This window comes from Polyodon spathula, chromosome 25 (genome assembly GCF_017654505.1).
Source record: "Polyodon spathula isolate WHYD16114869_AA chromosome 25, ASM1765450v1, whole genome shotgun sequence".
NCBI classification, from domain to species: Eukaryota; Metazoa; Chordata; class Actinopteri; order Acipenseriformes; family Polyodontidae; genus Polyodon; species Polyodon spathula.
In genome coordinates, this window is record NC_054558.1 from 18,851,448 (window position 1) to 18,868,370 (window position 16,923).

The 16,923-nt window shown below is 36.4% G+C and overlaps 1 protein-coding gene across 7 annotated transcripts in view; it reads left to right on the forward strand.

Annotated features, from left to right (window-relative positions):
• Positions 1–16,923, forward strand: part of LOC121299453 (splicing factor, suppressor of white-apricot homolog) — a 38,569-nt gene that overhangs the window by 4,052 nt on the left and 17,594 nt on the right. For 5 of the 7 annotated variants that reach the window (XM_041227156.1, XM_041227153.1, XM_041227155.1 and 2 more), the window contains exons 4-11: positions 1,946–2,022; positions 3,572–3,797; positions 4,495–4,595; positions 5,150–5,309; positions 8,940–9,180; positions 10,181–10,312; positions 10,918–11,011; positions 15,966–16,113. In XM_041227156.1, coding sequence (XP_041083090.1) covers positions 1,946–2,022; positions 3,572–3,797; positions 4,495–4,595; positions 5,150–5,309; positions 8,940–9,180; positions 10,181–10,312; positions 10,918–11,011; positions 15,966–16,113 — 1,179 coding nt within the window. The remainder of the gene's footprint in view (positions 1–1,945; positions 2,023–3,571; positions 3,798–4,494; positions 4,596–5,149; positions 5,310–8,939; positions 9,181–10,180; positions 10,313–10,917; positions 11,012–15,965; positions 16,114–16,923) is intronic. The other 2 variants (XM_041227154.1, XM_041227159.1) reach the window with 1 other exon arrangement.

Consider the following 16,923-nt stretch of genomic DNA (forward strand, 5'->3'; position numbering starts at 1 on the left):
TCCCCACAAAGCTTATATTACAGAGTCGATGTAACCTCCCTTTGCAGTAGCTCAGCTAATATTGGGACTGCAAAACAGGAGTTTTTTTTATTTGACTTATTCAGGTAATTACCCTTCTGCAAGTATGTTGTGGTGTGATGAATGCACGCCTGTCTCATTGTTAAATTTAGTGATTTCCAATACAGGGTAGAAGTTTTTCAGAGGGAGCATTACAGAGTTCTGACAGACCTCCAAAGTACTGAATGTGATAATTAAAATTGACAGTTTAGAAACCCACTTTTCTAACTGACTTTTTTATTTTCTAATAAAAAAAGTCTTCATGTATTTTAACAGAATAATGAACATCAACTGCTGATTAGTAAGGTTTGGCTTAATTAAACTTGCCCACTCTTTCTGTATGTGTAAATCTACATTTCCACCCTGCACCTAGCATTCCATAGACAGTACTGTCTTATGTGAGCTTTTGCACTTTCTATATGTAATCCTGTAATACACTTACAATACATATTACATGATTCATTATAATGGATTACTAAACTGTGCCAATTTTAATAAGAATATTGAAATCTTAAATTGGAACTGCTGAAAGGGAACAGATTAATTCCTAATTACAATTTATTACTTTTTTATTGATTAGCATAAATGTGATAACTAGTAATCACATTCTGCTTTGTGTGTGTGTGTGTGTATATATATATATTGCCATCTGCACTGTAAATGTATAGGAAGCCATACTTAATTGTGATGTATTTCCTTGTTAATGTAACAGTAATGCATAAATGAGAAAACAGAAAAAAAAAATGTTCTGTAGAAGGTTCCGATACAAATGATGATACATTATTTAGCGTTAAAAAAAACCCTGTACCGAGACTTGGGAAATTATATCCCATGTTAAAAGCAGGGGGCTATAACATTGGCTTTGCACTAAAGATGATGACTCGCACCTGTGCTTTAGCAGTGAAATGACAGTTAGTTGTTTTCATGGCAGGGGCTTCATACGGAAGTATTTATATATATATTATATATATATATATATATATATATATATATATATATATATATATATAACCCTTCACTAAATAAGCACTAGCTAACAAAATGCAGGAACCTAACTTTACACACTCCCAAGCGGGCTACACACTCTTCTGCAGACTAGCTGCCATTCCTAAACACCCTGCACCTGGTTCTAATTTATAATTACTTCCAGGCGCAGAGGATCATTAACCATTAAACACATTGTGAAAACAATCCATTCACACAGGTATTTTCTTTGGCAGCGAAGAATTTACCTTCTCCCTGCTCACAATATATATATAATTATACTCCCTAAATTACCACTTTAATGCTGAATTTATTGTAATGTATTAGGTGTCAGATTATGAACACTTACATATACAGGCTTGCCTCAGTTTCAAAATTAATTAATTAAAAAGTCAAAATTAAAACAGGTACTAAGTTTTGCCATTGACAAAGTGATTAATAAGATGTAATTAAGCTTGAATGTTTTGTTGCATCAATGACTGTTCAGTTTTTGAATGTCAGTTTCGTATTATTTAATCAACCCTAAAAATGTCTTCCATTAACCTTTACAAGGCAATGGTTTAAGGACGAACTTGCAGCTAGGATGAGTGTTCTAGTTGTATTAAATGCTCTCGGCATCCCTAGTGAACGCGGCATGCAGTTTAATTTTCCAAATGACCTGCCCAGACATTTTTATCCCGAATCTGTAAACAGAATGCCTTTAAACCCGCCTGAGCCAAAAGTTTGTAAATCAAAGTTGTGTTTTCTTTTTAAAGCATTTAATTGAATGTTTATTAGGAAGTTGACTTTTAACCTATTAGTAATAAATGTGAATACATTATAGGTGATCTGTTGAGTTTTTAATAAGCTTAGGTAATGCTTGGCATGTTAAAGGGTTTAATTGGCCCCTGTTTTATTTGCACAGCAGAACAGGAACCAGAAGAGAGTGAAGAGCCGTTCATTGCTCCCCCTGGACTCTGTGTAGCCCCTGATGTGGAGCTGGTAAGTACATTAATTTATTTTTTTATTTTTATTATTACTGCAAAAACCTTTGTAAGTATTTATTTGTATTTAGGGGGTCCTAAAAAAGGAGGGAGCGACTTATACACTGTTGTGACCTATAACCTTTTTTCCTGAAATTGTTGTCTCAAAAAAAAAGGGGGGGGGGGGAATACATTACAGAACAGCACTGTATTTAATCCTGAATACTTATAATGAAGACATTTTGCTGCGATGCATTGGGGCTTCCTAAGTATTTTACATCCTTTTCACGCTACTAAAATAATTCCACTTGCAAAAGTGTTAAATCCCTTTTTAATTATAAAAATGATTTACTTTTCACTGGAGGTTTACACGTTCCAAAGGTTAAACTGCCTGGATATTACAGATTAAGTGCTGCCTTAATTCTGGAATAATATTAGATAATGTGATCTACTGTAAAGTTTTTTTTGTTACAGATTTTATCTTAAGATCCCTTTTTTGATTTCTGTTTCATATACTAAGCGGTTAGCCCTATCAGATCCAAAAGGTTTATCCTAATCACGGCCTGAGGGATCAGTCCTAAGAAACTTTAAGCTTGAATGGTTGATACTACCTGCAGTTCTTGTAATGCGATTTTGATAGTCTTCGCAGAGTCCTTGAATTGTTAAACTTGAAGCATCCAATTAGTAAAGCAGGCTTGATTCTTTGAACATGTGCTTTCAATTAATGTACAATTTTATAAGGTATATACAAAAAAAATATCATGAGAATAAAAGACCAGCAATGGAGGCGATAGGCAGCCTGTAAATCTACTGTAGTTAATATAATAGAACAAATAAAGCTATTTATCCTATTAATTGCTGTTTTATAGCAGGTAACTTATTGATAAAAACCCATATAACTGTCGGCATACAACCACAATTACTTTCAAGGTTCAGTGCTGTTTAAAAAGTCATGCCCTATTTAACACAGGCCTGCTGTTTGCAAGAATTTGAGTTTTTGCTATTTGAGTTATCGAGCTTCTCTGCATTTGTACTGTACTGTGTGAAAATGCCAGTTCTCAGAAGTCCAAACTGGAGTGTGTAGAGTCGTCATAGCCCTGCGGAGCTGTACCTGCTTAGGATACAAGAAGAATGTATTCGTTAAAGTTTCAAGGAAATAGTAAAGAGATGCACAAGTTGCCTGATTTTGGTTTGAAGTGAAGCTGATTTACAGCACATGCATTGTAAGAACGTGAATTGGGAAGTGTAACTGTAGGTTGCCATTCATAGACCGCCAAGACATTTTAATGTTTTAAACCATGGTGCCTTCTTTTCTTCTTATTCAAAGCCACTGTTGCTCAAAAAATGATGTTTCTTCATTTGTGTTTGTTAGAAATCTACAGATTTATGCATTTTGGACCTCCGAGTGTCTTATACCCTTGCATATATAGGTTAAACACAATGTGCAGGCATGTGATGTATGGGCATTCATCATTTTCTTTAGATATAAAGCTACATTTTCAAGTGCTCCTTGCAAAAATATACTCCTGAGTTATTTTTTTTCTCCTCTCCCCCCTCCCCCCATTTAGCCTGCAACAACTAAAATGCATGCAATCATTGAGCGCACAGCCAGTTTCGTCAGCAAACAAGGAGCTCAGTTTGAGATCATGCTGAAAGCCAAGCAGTCCCGCAACTCCCAGTTTGATTTCTTGCGCTTTGATCACTACCTGAACCCTTACTACAAGCACATCCTGAAGGCCATGAAGGAGGGCAGGTACACCTCACAGACTGAGACCAAACCAGATGAGAACCAGAGTAAGTGTTTGCAGGATTGAGCATTTTGGAGGCCAGCAAGAACATGCAGCATTAACACTGCAGTCAGCTCATAAGCCATTTCAGAAAGTGCTCCCTTTGAGGCAATCTTATTTTAAAGTAATTTGTCACTCTCTCTTGTTTTTTTTTTTTTTCAAAGGGACTTGTTATTTTAGCACAAGCTTCTCTTCCGTACAGACAGTTTCAGTGCAGAATCTCAATAGCAAGCTTAACAAGATTTTCCATGTGGAAAAGAAAGTCCTGATTCCATTAACAGAAAGAGCCTGCAGATCACTAATTGTAATCTTTTAATCTGCACATAATTCATACAGGTCCCTAGGCACCCATCAGTTTGAAATGATTTTTCAATAGAACTGTTAGGTGAGAAAACTCATTAATAATCCAGTGCACCAAGCAATTAAGATTTTCTTTTTCATGTAGGCTTGTTCTGTAAATGTAACCTTTCCTGTTCTACCTAGGCTTAAAGGACATAACTAAGTGAAATCTAGCTTAAAGGGGATTCCTATTAAACACATTATATACTTCATATCTGATAAAGGTAAAGATTTGTATCTTAAAGTAAGATAAAACTTGGTTAATATGATGGATGCATTCTTTTACAAAGATTATTGAGTGCATTGCAATCAAACAAAATTGTTGTTTTTTTGCGTCGTTGATTTCTATCTTTTCTGATTTTTAGATTCTGGAACAGATGACACGGACGATGATGAAGATGGATGTTACCTTCATCCCAGTCTCTTTGCCTCTAAAAAGTGCAACAGACTTGAAGAACTTATGAAGGTATTTTTTTGTTTGTTTTATATTAAATGTATTGAATTCAGTTCATTTCTTAGGGGGAAATCTTGCAAGAAAATGAATACATAGACTCCCATTTTCTTCTGTCTGAAGAGTTCATTATAGATTGTTCACTAATTGGATGCATGTCCCTTCCAAGCAAAATACATTCCAGTCGGTATCAGATTTCAGTAAGTCATTATTTTTCTCAGCATAATTACTGATTAAATGAAAGGGGTTGAATTCAAAGTCATTTTGTAACCATGATTTAGCACTTGCAGTATGCGCATTGCTTATGTGTAGTAGAGTAGAACAGAATTGTGTTGCAATACTGCATTGCTATATCTGCAAACTCGTAATATTAGTATTCCTGAAACCAAATTGCATACTTTCATTGTTTTGTTGGTGTTGAGGAGGGACACTTGTACTGCAACCAATTAGTGTACAGATTTCTGTTGCTTGAATGTAGGCTGTTGGGTTTTAATGCCTGTGGGCAAAGTTTGGGTTAGTAAACACTGGTATGGGAAACCTCACAGAAAAAGATTTGATTTGTATTTCAGCCATTGCAAGTAATGGATCCAGACCACCCTTTGGCAGCCTTGGTCCGGAAAGCCCAGCAAGACAACGATGCGGCAACAAAGAAAGCAGAAGAGAGTTTAGCAGCAGCAGCGGCGGCGGTGGCAGCATCAACAACCGCGCAAGCAGAGTACCCTACAGACCGTGAGTATACTTTCTATAGTAAAAGAAAGGCACGGTGCAGTTATTACTCACTAGAGCAGAAGCGCCGTCATCTTGTTTCTCAGCAGATATCTAATTCTATGCAAAATAAATGATGATGTTGAGTTTCTGTTTTTAAGTGGTAAGTTAAGCAGAGTTACCATCTCTGAATATGGTAACTCACTGGCCTGCTATTGCTTCTGCTGCCATGAAGCATTTTTAATAAACTGTCTACTTTTAAGTTGTTTTTTTTTTTTTTTTCAGAGAAAAACACATTGTTAGTGTTGTGCCCCCCTCCCCCTAAAATTATATATTAATATGGATTCAAATTGCAATTATCTGCTGTATCCTTAACACCAGATATCATACAGCAAATTATTGAATGCCCAAGACTGGTTTTTTTCACCCCTTTGGTCTGATGTTCCTGGGTTGAGTTAACAGCTTTATAAACCTCATATTGTTATTTATGAAATTAGTAGAGTTTCAGTCCCTCAGAAGTAGCTTTGAGGTCTTTAGTGAAAGGCTTTGCTCTCTAGCCGAATCAATTAGATTTTCCCTCTGTGCGGTTCTTTTATGAACTGTGGTTGATTTCAAAATCTGTTGCTCTGCTGAAAGTCTTGCTTGATTGCAGGCAGTTAGATTCCAGCAGGTGAGGATTGAAATTACTCTGGAATATAAGAGAAAAAAAAAAATAAAAATATTTGTTGGTATATTTTTGTTTTTGTTTTTGTTTTTTGTTAAGCCTATTGTCTATCTTAAAGCAAGGAGATTATGTTTTTGATTTCTGTGGAAGACTTGCTGACTGAATATTTGAGTAATAAAGACTGTTTTTGTTGTTGGAAGGTAACTTTTACTTGTTGAGGACTAACATGTAAAATAATCTTCGGAGAAAGCAAGTCGGTCATGATTTGTATTTGATATGTTATGTAACAGTTGCAAGAGAAAACCCAAATAGCATAACCTAAGAATGTACAGTAAATCTTAAACCTATTCTCATAACTATGTGCTTATTCAAGGTAATTATTTAGACCTGATTGGTCATATTTTGCTGGAAGGAAAACTCTGTCTAGCAGTGCTTTAATTAAGACTGTGTTGACCAATGCGATCTAAAGGATAAAATATTGAATAAATGGTAGCTTTTAGATTGACTATTATTACTTTTAATCAAAGTAGTTTTATCTCACTGAGTTGTGAACTTGAAAGCTATGTAAAATACTAAATAGGGACTGGCTTGTTAATCTGGGCTGAGATTTGTACCATAGACCTGGCTTCTGTTCTGTTCTGTCCGGATCTGGCATTTCTATTAAAACGAATTCCCTCACTCTGTGGATTAAGAGATCAGTGAGACACTTCATTCAAACTGTGTCGTCTAGATCAGTATTTGCCCATTGTGTTTGTTAGACCTGCACTGCAGCAATTTGACAAATGTTGTTGTAGGACATGGGTATTGTGTCATAGCAAATATTTTTCAAACAGGTCAGTCAACATTGATTAACAGACCTTTAAAGGCACGCTCCCCCCCTGTACAACGTAAACAAAGTTGTTGATGCAATAAAAAAGCATACGTAGCCACAGTTTTTATTTTTGTATTTCTATTTTGTGGTATTTTGTTACGACTGTTGTTGTCTACCAATGTAAAGATAAGTTACATTCATATGGGCCTGTCGCCAGCATTTTCATTTTCATTCTGTTCGTCTCGAAAGAAAATGTAAATGTGGTGCAATTTTGTTATGTGCTCCCCTGTCCTATTTAAATGTCTGCAGATAAGGAGTTCTTGAGGTGTGAACTTGTTTTTTTCTCTTGAGTGGAACATGATTTCTATTAAAATGATGTCAAAGATGTTCTCTGTATTCTGCAGTCCGCTACCTTTTAACATTTCACTGTGGCACTGCTATGCTGTATATGTGCTTTGTAATTAAAGCTACCTCTTCATGCTGTCATTTCATTGGTTATTGTAGGCTGCATAAATGAACAGAATGCACTATTTTAAGTGATTCTTCTAGATAAAAAGCAAATACTGATTCAGCTAAACCACTAGTTAAGTCTTTTGAAATGGCATATTACTGGTTTTGTTTCTTTTTATTATTTCCTGTATTATTTCCTGTATAAAAGCTTTGTATCTAATAATTTCCAATTCCAAAATCAATTTTAGTATACTCTTATACTAATATAATGGTAATCATTTGTATGAGTCCCTTTTATGTTTCAGGCAATATACATTCCAGTGAGTACCAGATCATTATTTCAGATTACATTGTATTTAGGTTCATGTCTTGAATAGGAAAATCAATTTCCCTTGTAGTAGTTGGCAGGATCAGCAGTAGTACAGCTTTGACTGTCTAAACAATCTGGTTAAAATGCTAGTCCACTTCAGAGGCTTCCAGAGTAGTGGCCTGGAAATATGTTACTCATTTGTAATAACAGTATGTTCAGGGAGTAATTATTATTTGGAGTCAACACAGGGATCGGTGTAAGACAGTAAGAAGGTGCTAATTGATGAGTCCTTAAATCTGTCTTTATGCAAACGTTGACAGTGCTGTCCCATTTACCGATTTAAGAGTCATCTGTGTTTAGAAACCAGTGCTGTTGTTGTAGTCTCCCATATTATTAAGTGTCTGATATAATGTAGCACAACAAACATTGCAGGAATTCACAGCATTTTTTCAAACTTGCCTCTCTGCTCGCTGTTAGAGCTTTTGAAGTGCAAAGGTCTGGGATTGTTTTTAGCTGGCGACATGATGAGTAATCAGCAACCTAGCAATCCTCTCTGGAGCTGTCCTCTGATTCTTATACAGCTCCTCCAGCAAAAGAAAAGAGAGTCCGAGCAAAAATACATGATTACTTGTCACCAAAATGCAGAAACATGATTCCTAATGTTTCAATACCCACAGTAACACGTTTTTAAACGAAAGGTTTTCGGTGTACGTGGATGAAGCAGCGATGCTATTTTTGCGCTTGCTGATCTGTATACTCCTATGCTGTAATTTATATGCCATGTGCCAGCCTCTTTGTAGCTGCCTCTTTCCATCTCATGCAGAAGCACAGAGTTAAACATTTGACTGGATCAATCTTTAATTGGTTCTCGAATGTTGCTGTGGTTGACCTTTTTAAATTGGGTTGGGTGTCTGTCAAGAGTACAGATTCACAGTGTCAGGAGAGGATTATTTGCAAATCAGCACAACTGCCGGCACATAGTCAGCAAATATATTTTGCCCACAGTTTGTTGGCAAAAAACGTTCGACAGCTTCCTGTGTTATAGAACAATATTGTGGATATTTTTTTCTCACATTGTAACACTTCAAAGTTTGATTGATTTATTAATGGTCTAATTGTAATTTGTTTTAATTACAGTGATTACACATTACAATTGTACAATTTGATTGTGTTAATAATCATGTTCTGTATTTAAAAAAAAAAAATTTAAAAAAGTTTCTGTAATTGCGGTAGACTATTAAAAAAAATCAGTTCGCTTTAATAATACAGTACACAATGCACAAGAGCAATGCACAGCCTTGTTCTTAAAGAAGGTATTATTTCTTCAGTCAATATTAGTTGAGCAGTGGTTCAAAAATAACCTTTAGTTGAAATCAACACCATTGTGTTTTTTTTTTTTTTTTTTTTTTTTTTTTATAGCAACAGTAGCTGCAATGTATTATGGGTACTACACGCTGCCTGATGGGACCTACTGCCTTGCCCCTCCTCCTCCCGGGATAGACGTCAACACCTACTACAACTCTCTGCCCGCTGGAATTTTACCAACATCTTCAAGAGTGGTGGCCCCTCCCCCTCCGGGCACCACGCCTCCACCTCCCCCGGCTGCAGTTGAGGCCTCCAGCAGGACGGTTTCTACTCAAGCAGCCACTGTGCCAACAAGGTGCGTCACTCAGCTTGTTAAAGTAGGAGTAGCTAACAAAATCACCTTAACTCATTGTATTTGTCTGTTTGCAGTCTTGCAAGAAACACATAAAGTAAGTGTGTGTGTGTGTGTGTGTGTGTGTGTGTGTATATATATATATATATATATATATATATATATATATATATACAGGCAGTCCTTGCACTTTCGACACAATTGGTTCCTGAAAGTCGCGTTGTAAGTCGAAGCGTCGTAAGTTGAAGCATATGAACAATGTTAGAAATTGGGGTTACGTTCCTGACTCAGATAATATAGTTTTACAAAAATGATCTGTTATATTGTACTCATGCAAACATTTATTTAAATCTTAACACTTAGCCCAGGTATTACGTGCATACTTCTCGGACACCTACTTGGCTTGTTTAAAAGTACAGACTTGGGGCTTTCCAATGGCGTATTCAGTGTGTGTACTCCTAGCAGGAATTATGATCGCCTGAAAAAATCATGTGACGGAGTTCACACCTTAGGTTTCGTTTTGAGTCCATTGCTCTTATCAGTCATTGCTAAGGGCAAATAAATTCTAAAAAAAAAAAAAAAAAAGTTACATGCATAAATAACCGCTAGACTGAGTCAGGGCGACCACGGCAGGTACAGCGGTTCAGACACTGAGCTGCGCACATGACGCATGTCATGGGGCTCGCCGTGTCGTAAATGCTGTATCGATGTCGTAAAGTCAAAGCAGGGTAATAATGCAAAAGAGTCGTAAGTGCTGTGCGTTGTAAATGGAAGCGTGCCGTGCACCTGTTGTAACATGGAAGCTTGTAAGTCGAGGATCAAGTGCACGTTGTTACAGGATATGTGTATATATATATATATATATATATATATATATATATATATATATATATATATATATATATATATATAAAATGTGCCATTATAAATAAACAACTACTTCTCACTTTTAAAAGTTATGTAGTATCCTCTGTTTTAATTCTGTTCTCTCTTTGTTTTTTAGTTCCCAAGCCCCAGTGGCTGCCATTATTCCCCCTCCTCCAGACACCCAGCCTGTGATTGACAAGCTCGCTGAGTATGTTGCAAGGAATGGGTTAAAATTTGAAACCAGTGTCCGTGCCAAGAACGATGCAAGGTGAGGATAAAGGCTGTGCCAGATATTGCTGCAGTTTATTGTATCATGTGTCTAGGTTAAATCCACATTCCTTTTTAAAATTGTATTACCAAAACTATATTCTTGTTTTGTTTGCTGTATCTTTTGTTATTTTACATATTTTTTGACAGGGGTTGGGGGAGGGGGGAGGACTTCTCAATATGAATTGTAAAATACATTTAGGGTCCTAAAATAATAATAATAATAATAATATATAATTAATAGCTAGCTCTGTTTGGAGAGCAGAAATAAATAAATAAAAAGCTCTTTCTTAACGGAAACCAACAGTGGCATGTAGTTGAAATACATAAAATATTGTAGTTCAGTTCAGTTCTCTGTTCTTTAACTAGGACACTATTACAACTAAACTGGGCTGGCATGATGAGCTACGTGCCTAAGAGAAAAGGAAACACTTTAGGGCTGGTTTAAAATGTGGGAATACAAACCGGCTGAAAGGCAGAAACTTGCTCTGAATATTGGTTTATAGAAAGAAACACAACACTCCCGGGACCAATTGTGCTTTAAAACATGGGGTCATTTAACAGGTCCCTGGAGCAGTTTCATTTTATTTTTCTCCACTTTGTTAGGTTTGAATTCCTGCAGTCCTGGAACCAGTATAATGCATATTATGAATTCAAGAAGCAGTATTTCCGCCTGAAGGAAGGAGGCAATATGATAGAGGTACACTTTTTACATTTACTAATCTAGCATTCTGTCTTTTGGGAAATGGAGAGGAGAGTCTATCCAACAGTAGACAGTGAATTGCTGCTTTATGTCTGTGCTTAGTAATGTTACAATGTCTTTGTAGGTAATCCCTCTAGTAAGCTCTTAATGTCTTTGGCTGTGGGTATTTCTGTCGTTGTAGACAACCTTGATGGTGTTTGGGATTTCTGTTACTGGAAAATGTGAAATAATTGCATTTTGTAGGTTTACCCTCTCAAAGTGGTTTCCGTCTGCCATAGGAAACAATTTGAAAGCGATTTTAAAGCTGTCCAGTTAGTTTCTATCATCATGGTTTCAATTGGGCTCTCGGGACTACAAGTTTTGAATGCTGATGAGAGAAATTGCTTCTGCCTAGCTGTGGTAGAAGTGACATAGCAAGCCGTCCACATGTAAGTGACGCACTGTGACGTATGGTTAGGCCTATTTCAGATATTTATTTTTTCACTGTAATGTTCTTTGATTTGGGGTACCCTGAATTATCCCCTATAAACATCCTGTAGCAGATTGAGTTATACTGTGCTATAAACTGTGACAGTACCAATACAGCCATGGACCAAGATGAGATTGAGTTGTTCAGATTCAGTGGAAATGGAGATAATAGATTAATAAATTGACCTTCCTGTTTTCTGCACTTTTAAATCACGTCTTTTTTATTCCATCTGTGTGAATTGTATGATGGCAGTCAGTATGAGAGAAAGATCATAACTTAGCATTAAAATAATTGTCAGGAAATGTATTTATGCAACTGCCAACAACTGTTAACTCGGAGCATGCTTTTAAAGTTGTGTTCGTCCATGCTCTGTGAAGTGTATTGTAGGAAGGGTAAGCGGGCAGGCTTTCGGCAGACGGTCTGTGTTAGGGTCCTCATTTAAAAATGAGGATCCTTGTGCATTTAATTTCAATTGTTTCAACCTTTGGCCACATTAACAATGGTTCTTTTTCACATATCCATTTTACTTCATCTTTACAAACCATTCCCTGTGATCTGACATTCCCCTTGGATGATACCACCAAGGGTGCTTTGTTGTTCCTCACAAACTAGTTTTCCTTTGTTCTGCTCCATGCGACGAAGAGACTGACTGCTTCCCTCTTACAGTTGACTGACAATATGTTTGTTTGACCTTCTCTGTTTAACAGCATTGATGGAATTTAGATACCGTGACAATCTTAAATGGAGTAATGGCTTTTTGAGGATCTTGACTCTTCCTTTTACATTACATTACAGATGCATCATCCAGTTCAGTTTGTATCCAGTGTTTCTGCTATTTCATTCTGAACACAGGAATTTTTTGTATTATTACATTTTCATTCTATAGCTTAACGAGTATTGTCCAGTTTAAAAAAAAAAAAAAAAAAAAAAAAAACACACTGCTAATAGTAATGAGAGACCACATGCTTTGAAATGTAATCTTCACCTTTAGTACATTTTACATCCTGCTTTAAAAAACAATTAAGAGCTGCTATTTCCTTTCATTAGATAAAACAAATTTTTATGTTTACTAAAACCCCCATTTCTAGTTATTTGTCACCACATATTGTTGGCATCATCTTAACTGTTCTGAAGTCACAGAGGTAACTTTCCGTCCTATTTCATGAACTTATTATTATTATTATTATTATTAGTTTATTTAACAGAGGACTTTATCCGAGTCATCTTACAGAGACTAGGGTGTGTGAACTATGCATCAGCTGCAGAGTCACTTACAACAACGTCTCACCCGAAAGACGGAACACAAGGAGATTAAGTGACTTGCTGTGGGTCACACAATGAGCCAGTGGCTGAACTGGGTTTTGAACCAGGGACCTGCTGGTTACAAGCCCTTTTCTTCAACCACTGGACCAGCAGCAACCATTCCCCTTGTACTGTGCCATAATTGACAGTAGTAATTGAACACTGATGTTCCTTTAGTTTCAAGTGCTGAGAGCTATTGTTTTTCCAATGTGATTTGCACGTACAGTAAGCAGTATGCCCAACTTGGAAATGGCATCATTAAATCAACTAATTTTGTCGGGGGGTGGGGCTCTAACTAAACATTTTGATGATACATGTGAAGAAAATTTTAAGTATTTTTTTTACTGTTTGATGCATCTTGCAGCTTAGTCATGAAAGTTGATAAACCCACAGTTACCACTCCTGATGGCGTTTTCTGTAAATTGAAAGCGCTCTATGTAAAAGGCTTTCCTTTGCTCTCTACATCATTTTTGATGGAGGAGGAGGGTTAGAACAGCCTCATAGTGTCCTTTATGGAACAGCAACCGAAATTCTGAGATCCAGGTATCTTGTCTGAACAGCTTCACGAGAGTACTGCAGTTTGCAGTTTCTTTTAACCCTAGTCGTCTCTTCTGTTAATCAAAGGGGGCACTTAAAGAGGGTGTCTTGTATATGTCATATTATTATTATTTCAAAGTGCTTTTCTTCCACCCTCCTTCACAATCATTCATGTTCTTCACTTCTGTCAGATTCGTCTCCATTACTTTCTGCAAAGCCATCTGCACTGGGCTTGAGGAATCACGAGATTCCTCTGGCTGGAGGCTGCTCACCTGATAAACTGCAGAAGGAAGTGGCATTTCCAGACTTCCCAAAGGCAGAAATCGGCTGTGGTGACAAAGAGTGTCTGTCATGTCACCTTGCAGTTGTAATGATGACCTGCCAGCCTCAAGAACCGGGGCACATTTCAAGATTATTTATTTATTTATGTATTTTCTGTTCAAATTGGCTTTTTCCAACACTTTGCTTTGCTGGGTCTAATATAAATATAGCTGTAAAGTTGCTTGGTCAATTGTAACTGATTCTGATTTAAAAAAAATAAATAAATTCTGTTCAAAATGCACAATTTGAATGTGCCACCTGCGACCACCAATTTGATAACTTCATATGGATTTTATTACAGAAAGTTATTCCATATTGCGTGCTCACAGTGACCCTTGTTTGTATGATGCTAATGTCTGCAATACTGGGTTTTGTCCATGGTGCAGGATTATTGTGACTGGCTTGCATTATGGCCACTGTTTCTTTTAGTAGTGCATCCCTCTTTAGGATAACAATTTTGTAGAGGAGCAATCCGCAACCAGTTTCCTAGTCGAATATCAGGTAGTAATCGCCAATAATTGATGCAAGGTGAAAAAAGGTGATTCATCAATCGATGAATGTTTCATTTAGGCATGCAAAATAAAATCCATAACAATTAATTATTGCATCGCTACATTTTTCTACCAATTACCATTTCAGTAGATGTTATCCATGGATATGTTATTTGTAGATGCTCTTAGCTTTAAACAACTGACAGACAAGCCCACTGGGAACATGCTGCATCTCAGTTAGACAGAGCATTAAATTAAATACAAAAAGTCATACATTTGAATAATTGTATTGACTGTCCGACTATTAAAATACCCAAATTAAGTTTGAAAACAAATACCGTTATGTACGTGCAAAGTATCTAAAAAAAAATCCTGATTTAGATGCATGATTATCATCGTATGAAAACCCGTACAGTAATTGAATACAGTGTTTGACATTGTCCTTTCCCATTCTCTTGCAGTTTTAAGCAGGATATAGGAAATTAGGTGTTTAGCACTGGGATATTTGTTCAGTCACTAAAGTGAATGACTCATGCCTTTTATTTTCTGTTCTCATTACAAAACATCTTAATTGAAAAGATGAATGGCTGCTAACAGTAACTTGTACAAAGTCTCTGCAGAGAGAGGGATGTAGCTGTCTTGTTTTCAGTTTTTTTTTTTTTTAATTAAAATGTAATTTAGCTGCAGATAGGTAGTTATCACTACATGTAAACCATAGGGTCAAACGGACAAAGTTGCAGCTGGTGTCTTCAGCATTGTGTTTTATTATGTATCTTGCATCATTTTTCCCCATGTCCTTGTGTTGTTTTTGTAAATGTAATTCGAATTCCACTCATTTTGTAATGGTTCTCCTGTTTGAATCGAAAATTAGTTACCCGTCGTCCTTAAGTGCAGCAATTTTTAAAGTACTTTTAAAAACCATTTTCATAAAAGCAAAGTGCTTTTGAGGCTGTCACCCCAGATCACTCCACTTATTTCCTTTATTAAAAGGTGGCGCTTAAATCTGCAGCAGAGGAAGTGTTTATCCTTAAACATCTGGTGTTGTATCAGGATAAATGGAGTAAAGAAAGGCGGGGGGGGGGGCAGAGGACAGAAGGGTTTACAGCAAGAAGACTGTAATGCTAATATATGTTACCTTTTTAAATGTAATGATTTCCTGAAAGGGGGTATATTGGGAAGTAGGTACTATGTTCTCTACTATTTTAAATGTATGACGTACCATGTAAAATGAAAAAAGTATACCATGTTTACACCTTTTCTCTTGTCAGTTAATTTCTCATGTCCGTCATGCATTATATAAGCTCTGCAGTCATGGTATGCAGTCCTCAATAAAGCAAAGTCATTTCTATTTTATACTTGCAATTGGGCATTAATCTTTGTTTAGTAAACCACTTTTCCGTACCGTATCTGGAAAATAATCAAATGTGAAAGGAATGGGAATTACACAGTAACGGTAAGATGACTGCTCAGCGCTCGGAAATGGCTAACCTGTTTGAAAATAGAAACTTGCTTGTTGTACTAATCTCTGCTTGTAGATTTTATTGAAGGATGTACAGATCCTTTCAGACACCTTTATTGTGGCTGCTGTAGCCTGCACAGGGCTCACATTAAGGAGGTTCTTCAGTGCTGGATTTGTTAAAGACCTGGAGAACATTTCATTCTTGACACAACCTATTCAATTCTCAGTGGATCTTCTGTATGTTCCCTCAATGATTTCCCTTGCCCTTTCACTTGCCTTTATACTACTAATGATAGTAATTCTAGAACTGTGCATTCACTAGCCTACAATCTTAGCCCTCAGGTGATTTATTTTTTTGTATTTGTTTTTCAGAGCCTGACTGCTTCAGATTCTGGAAACGAAGCGGCTGTTTCACCTCGAGAATCGTCCGTCTTAAGCATTTCAGACACAGAAAGCTTGATAACCAAGGCAGCAAACTGCTCCTCTGACATGCCATCTAATGAGGGCAAACTAATTAAAGGTATGTGCTGGAAACTGTGTTGGAGGGAGAGTTGATTACATGACCAGAATGATGGATTCTTCTTCAGTCTTCGAACTTTAAGCTGCATCTCTAAGCTTGCTGTCTCTATAAAGGAGGAGTTTTTATTTCATTTTTGTCCTGAATGTTAATACAGTAGTTCACACCAGTTGATGCATTAAAATTTAATGGCTGGGAAGATGTAGCCTAATGGGCAAAAAAATCAATGTAATGTGATTTTTAGTTAGAGCTGCATGTGACTTGTTTTTTTTTTTTTTTTTTTTTTTTTTAGCATTCTGTTAACTAGCCACCTGGGTAATTATAATAGGCAATTTAGCAGTTCCCACCATAAATTTGTCATATTAGAAATACATTTTTGAAATATAATTCCTTTGTGGAGCTCTGATGCATGGCCATCATTTTAATTTTATATTTGATTCATCACTAGGAATTACAACAGATAACCATATACTGTACAGGCCTTTTCGATATACCACTGGTATTTTACTTTGTTTGCTGCAATTGTCAGTTTAAATATGTCCTAGTCATACAATAAGCATTTACCAAAGTAGAAGGCAGCCAAGGGAGCATGTTTCTTTGTTTACAGAAACGAGAAACCATGGCGCATGTACTTCAGGACATTTTACATTGTGTAATAGAAAAGGAGGAATGATAGTTTTTCATTTTTAATTGTGTAAATGGTTATATGGATCTAGTAAATCATTTAAAATTGTTTTATACAACAAAACCGTAGTGACTTTAACACTTGATAACAGATTTATTTAAAAAGAACAATACATTCATAACGTTAAG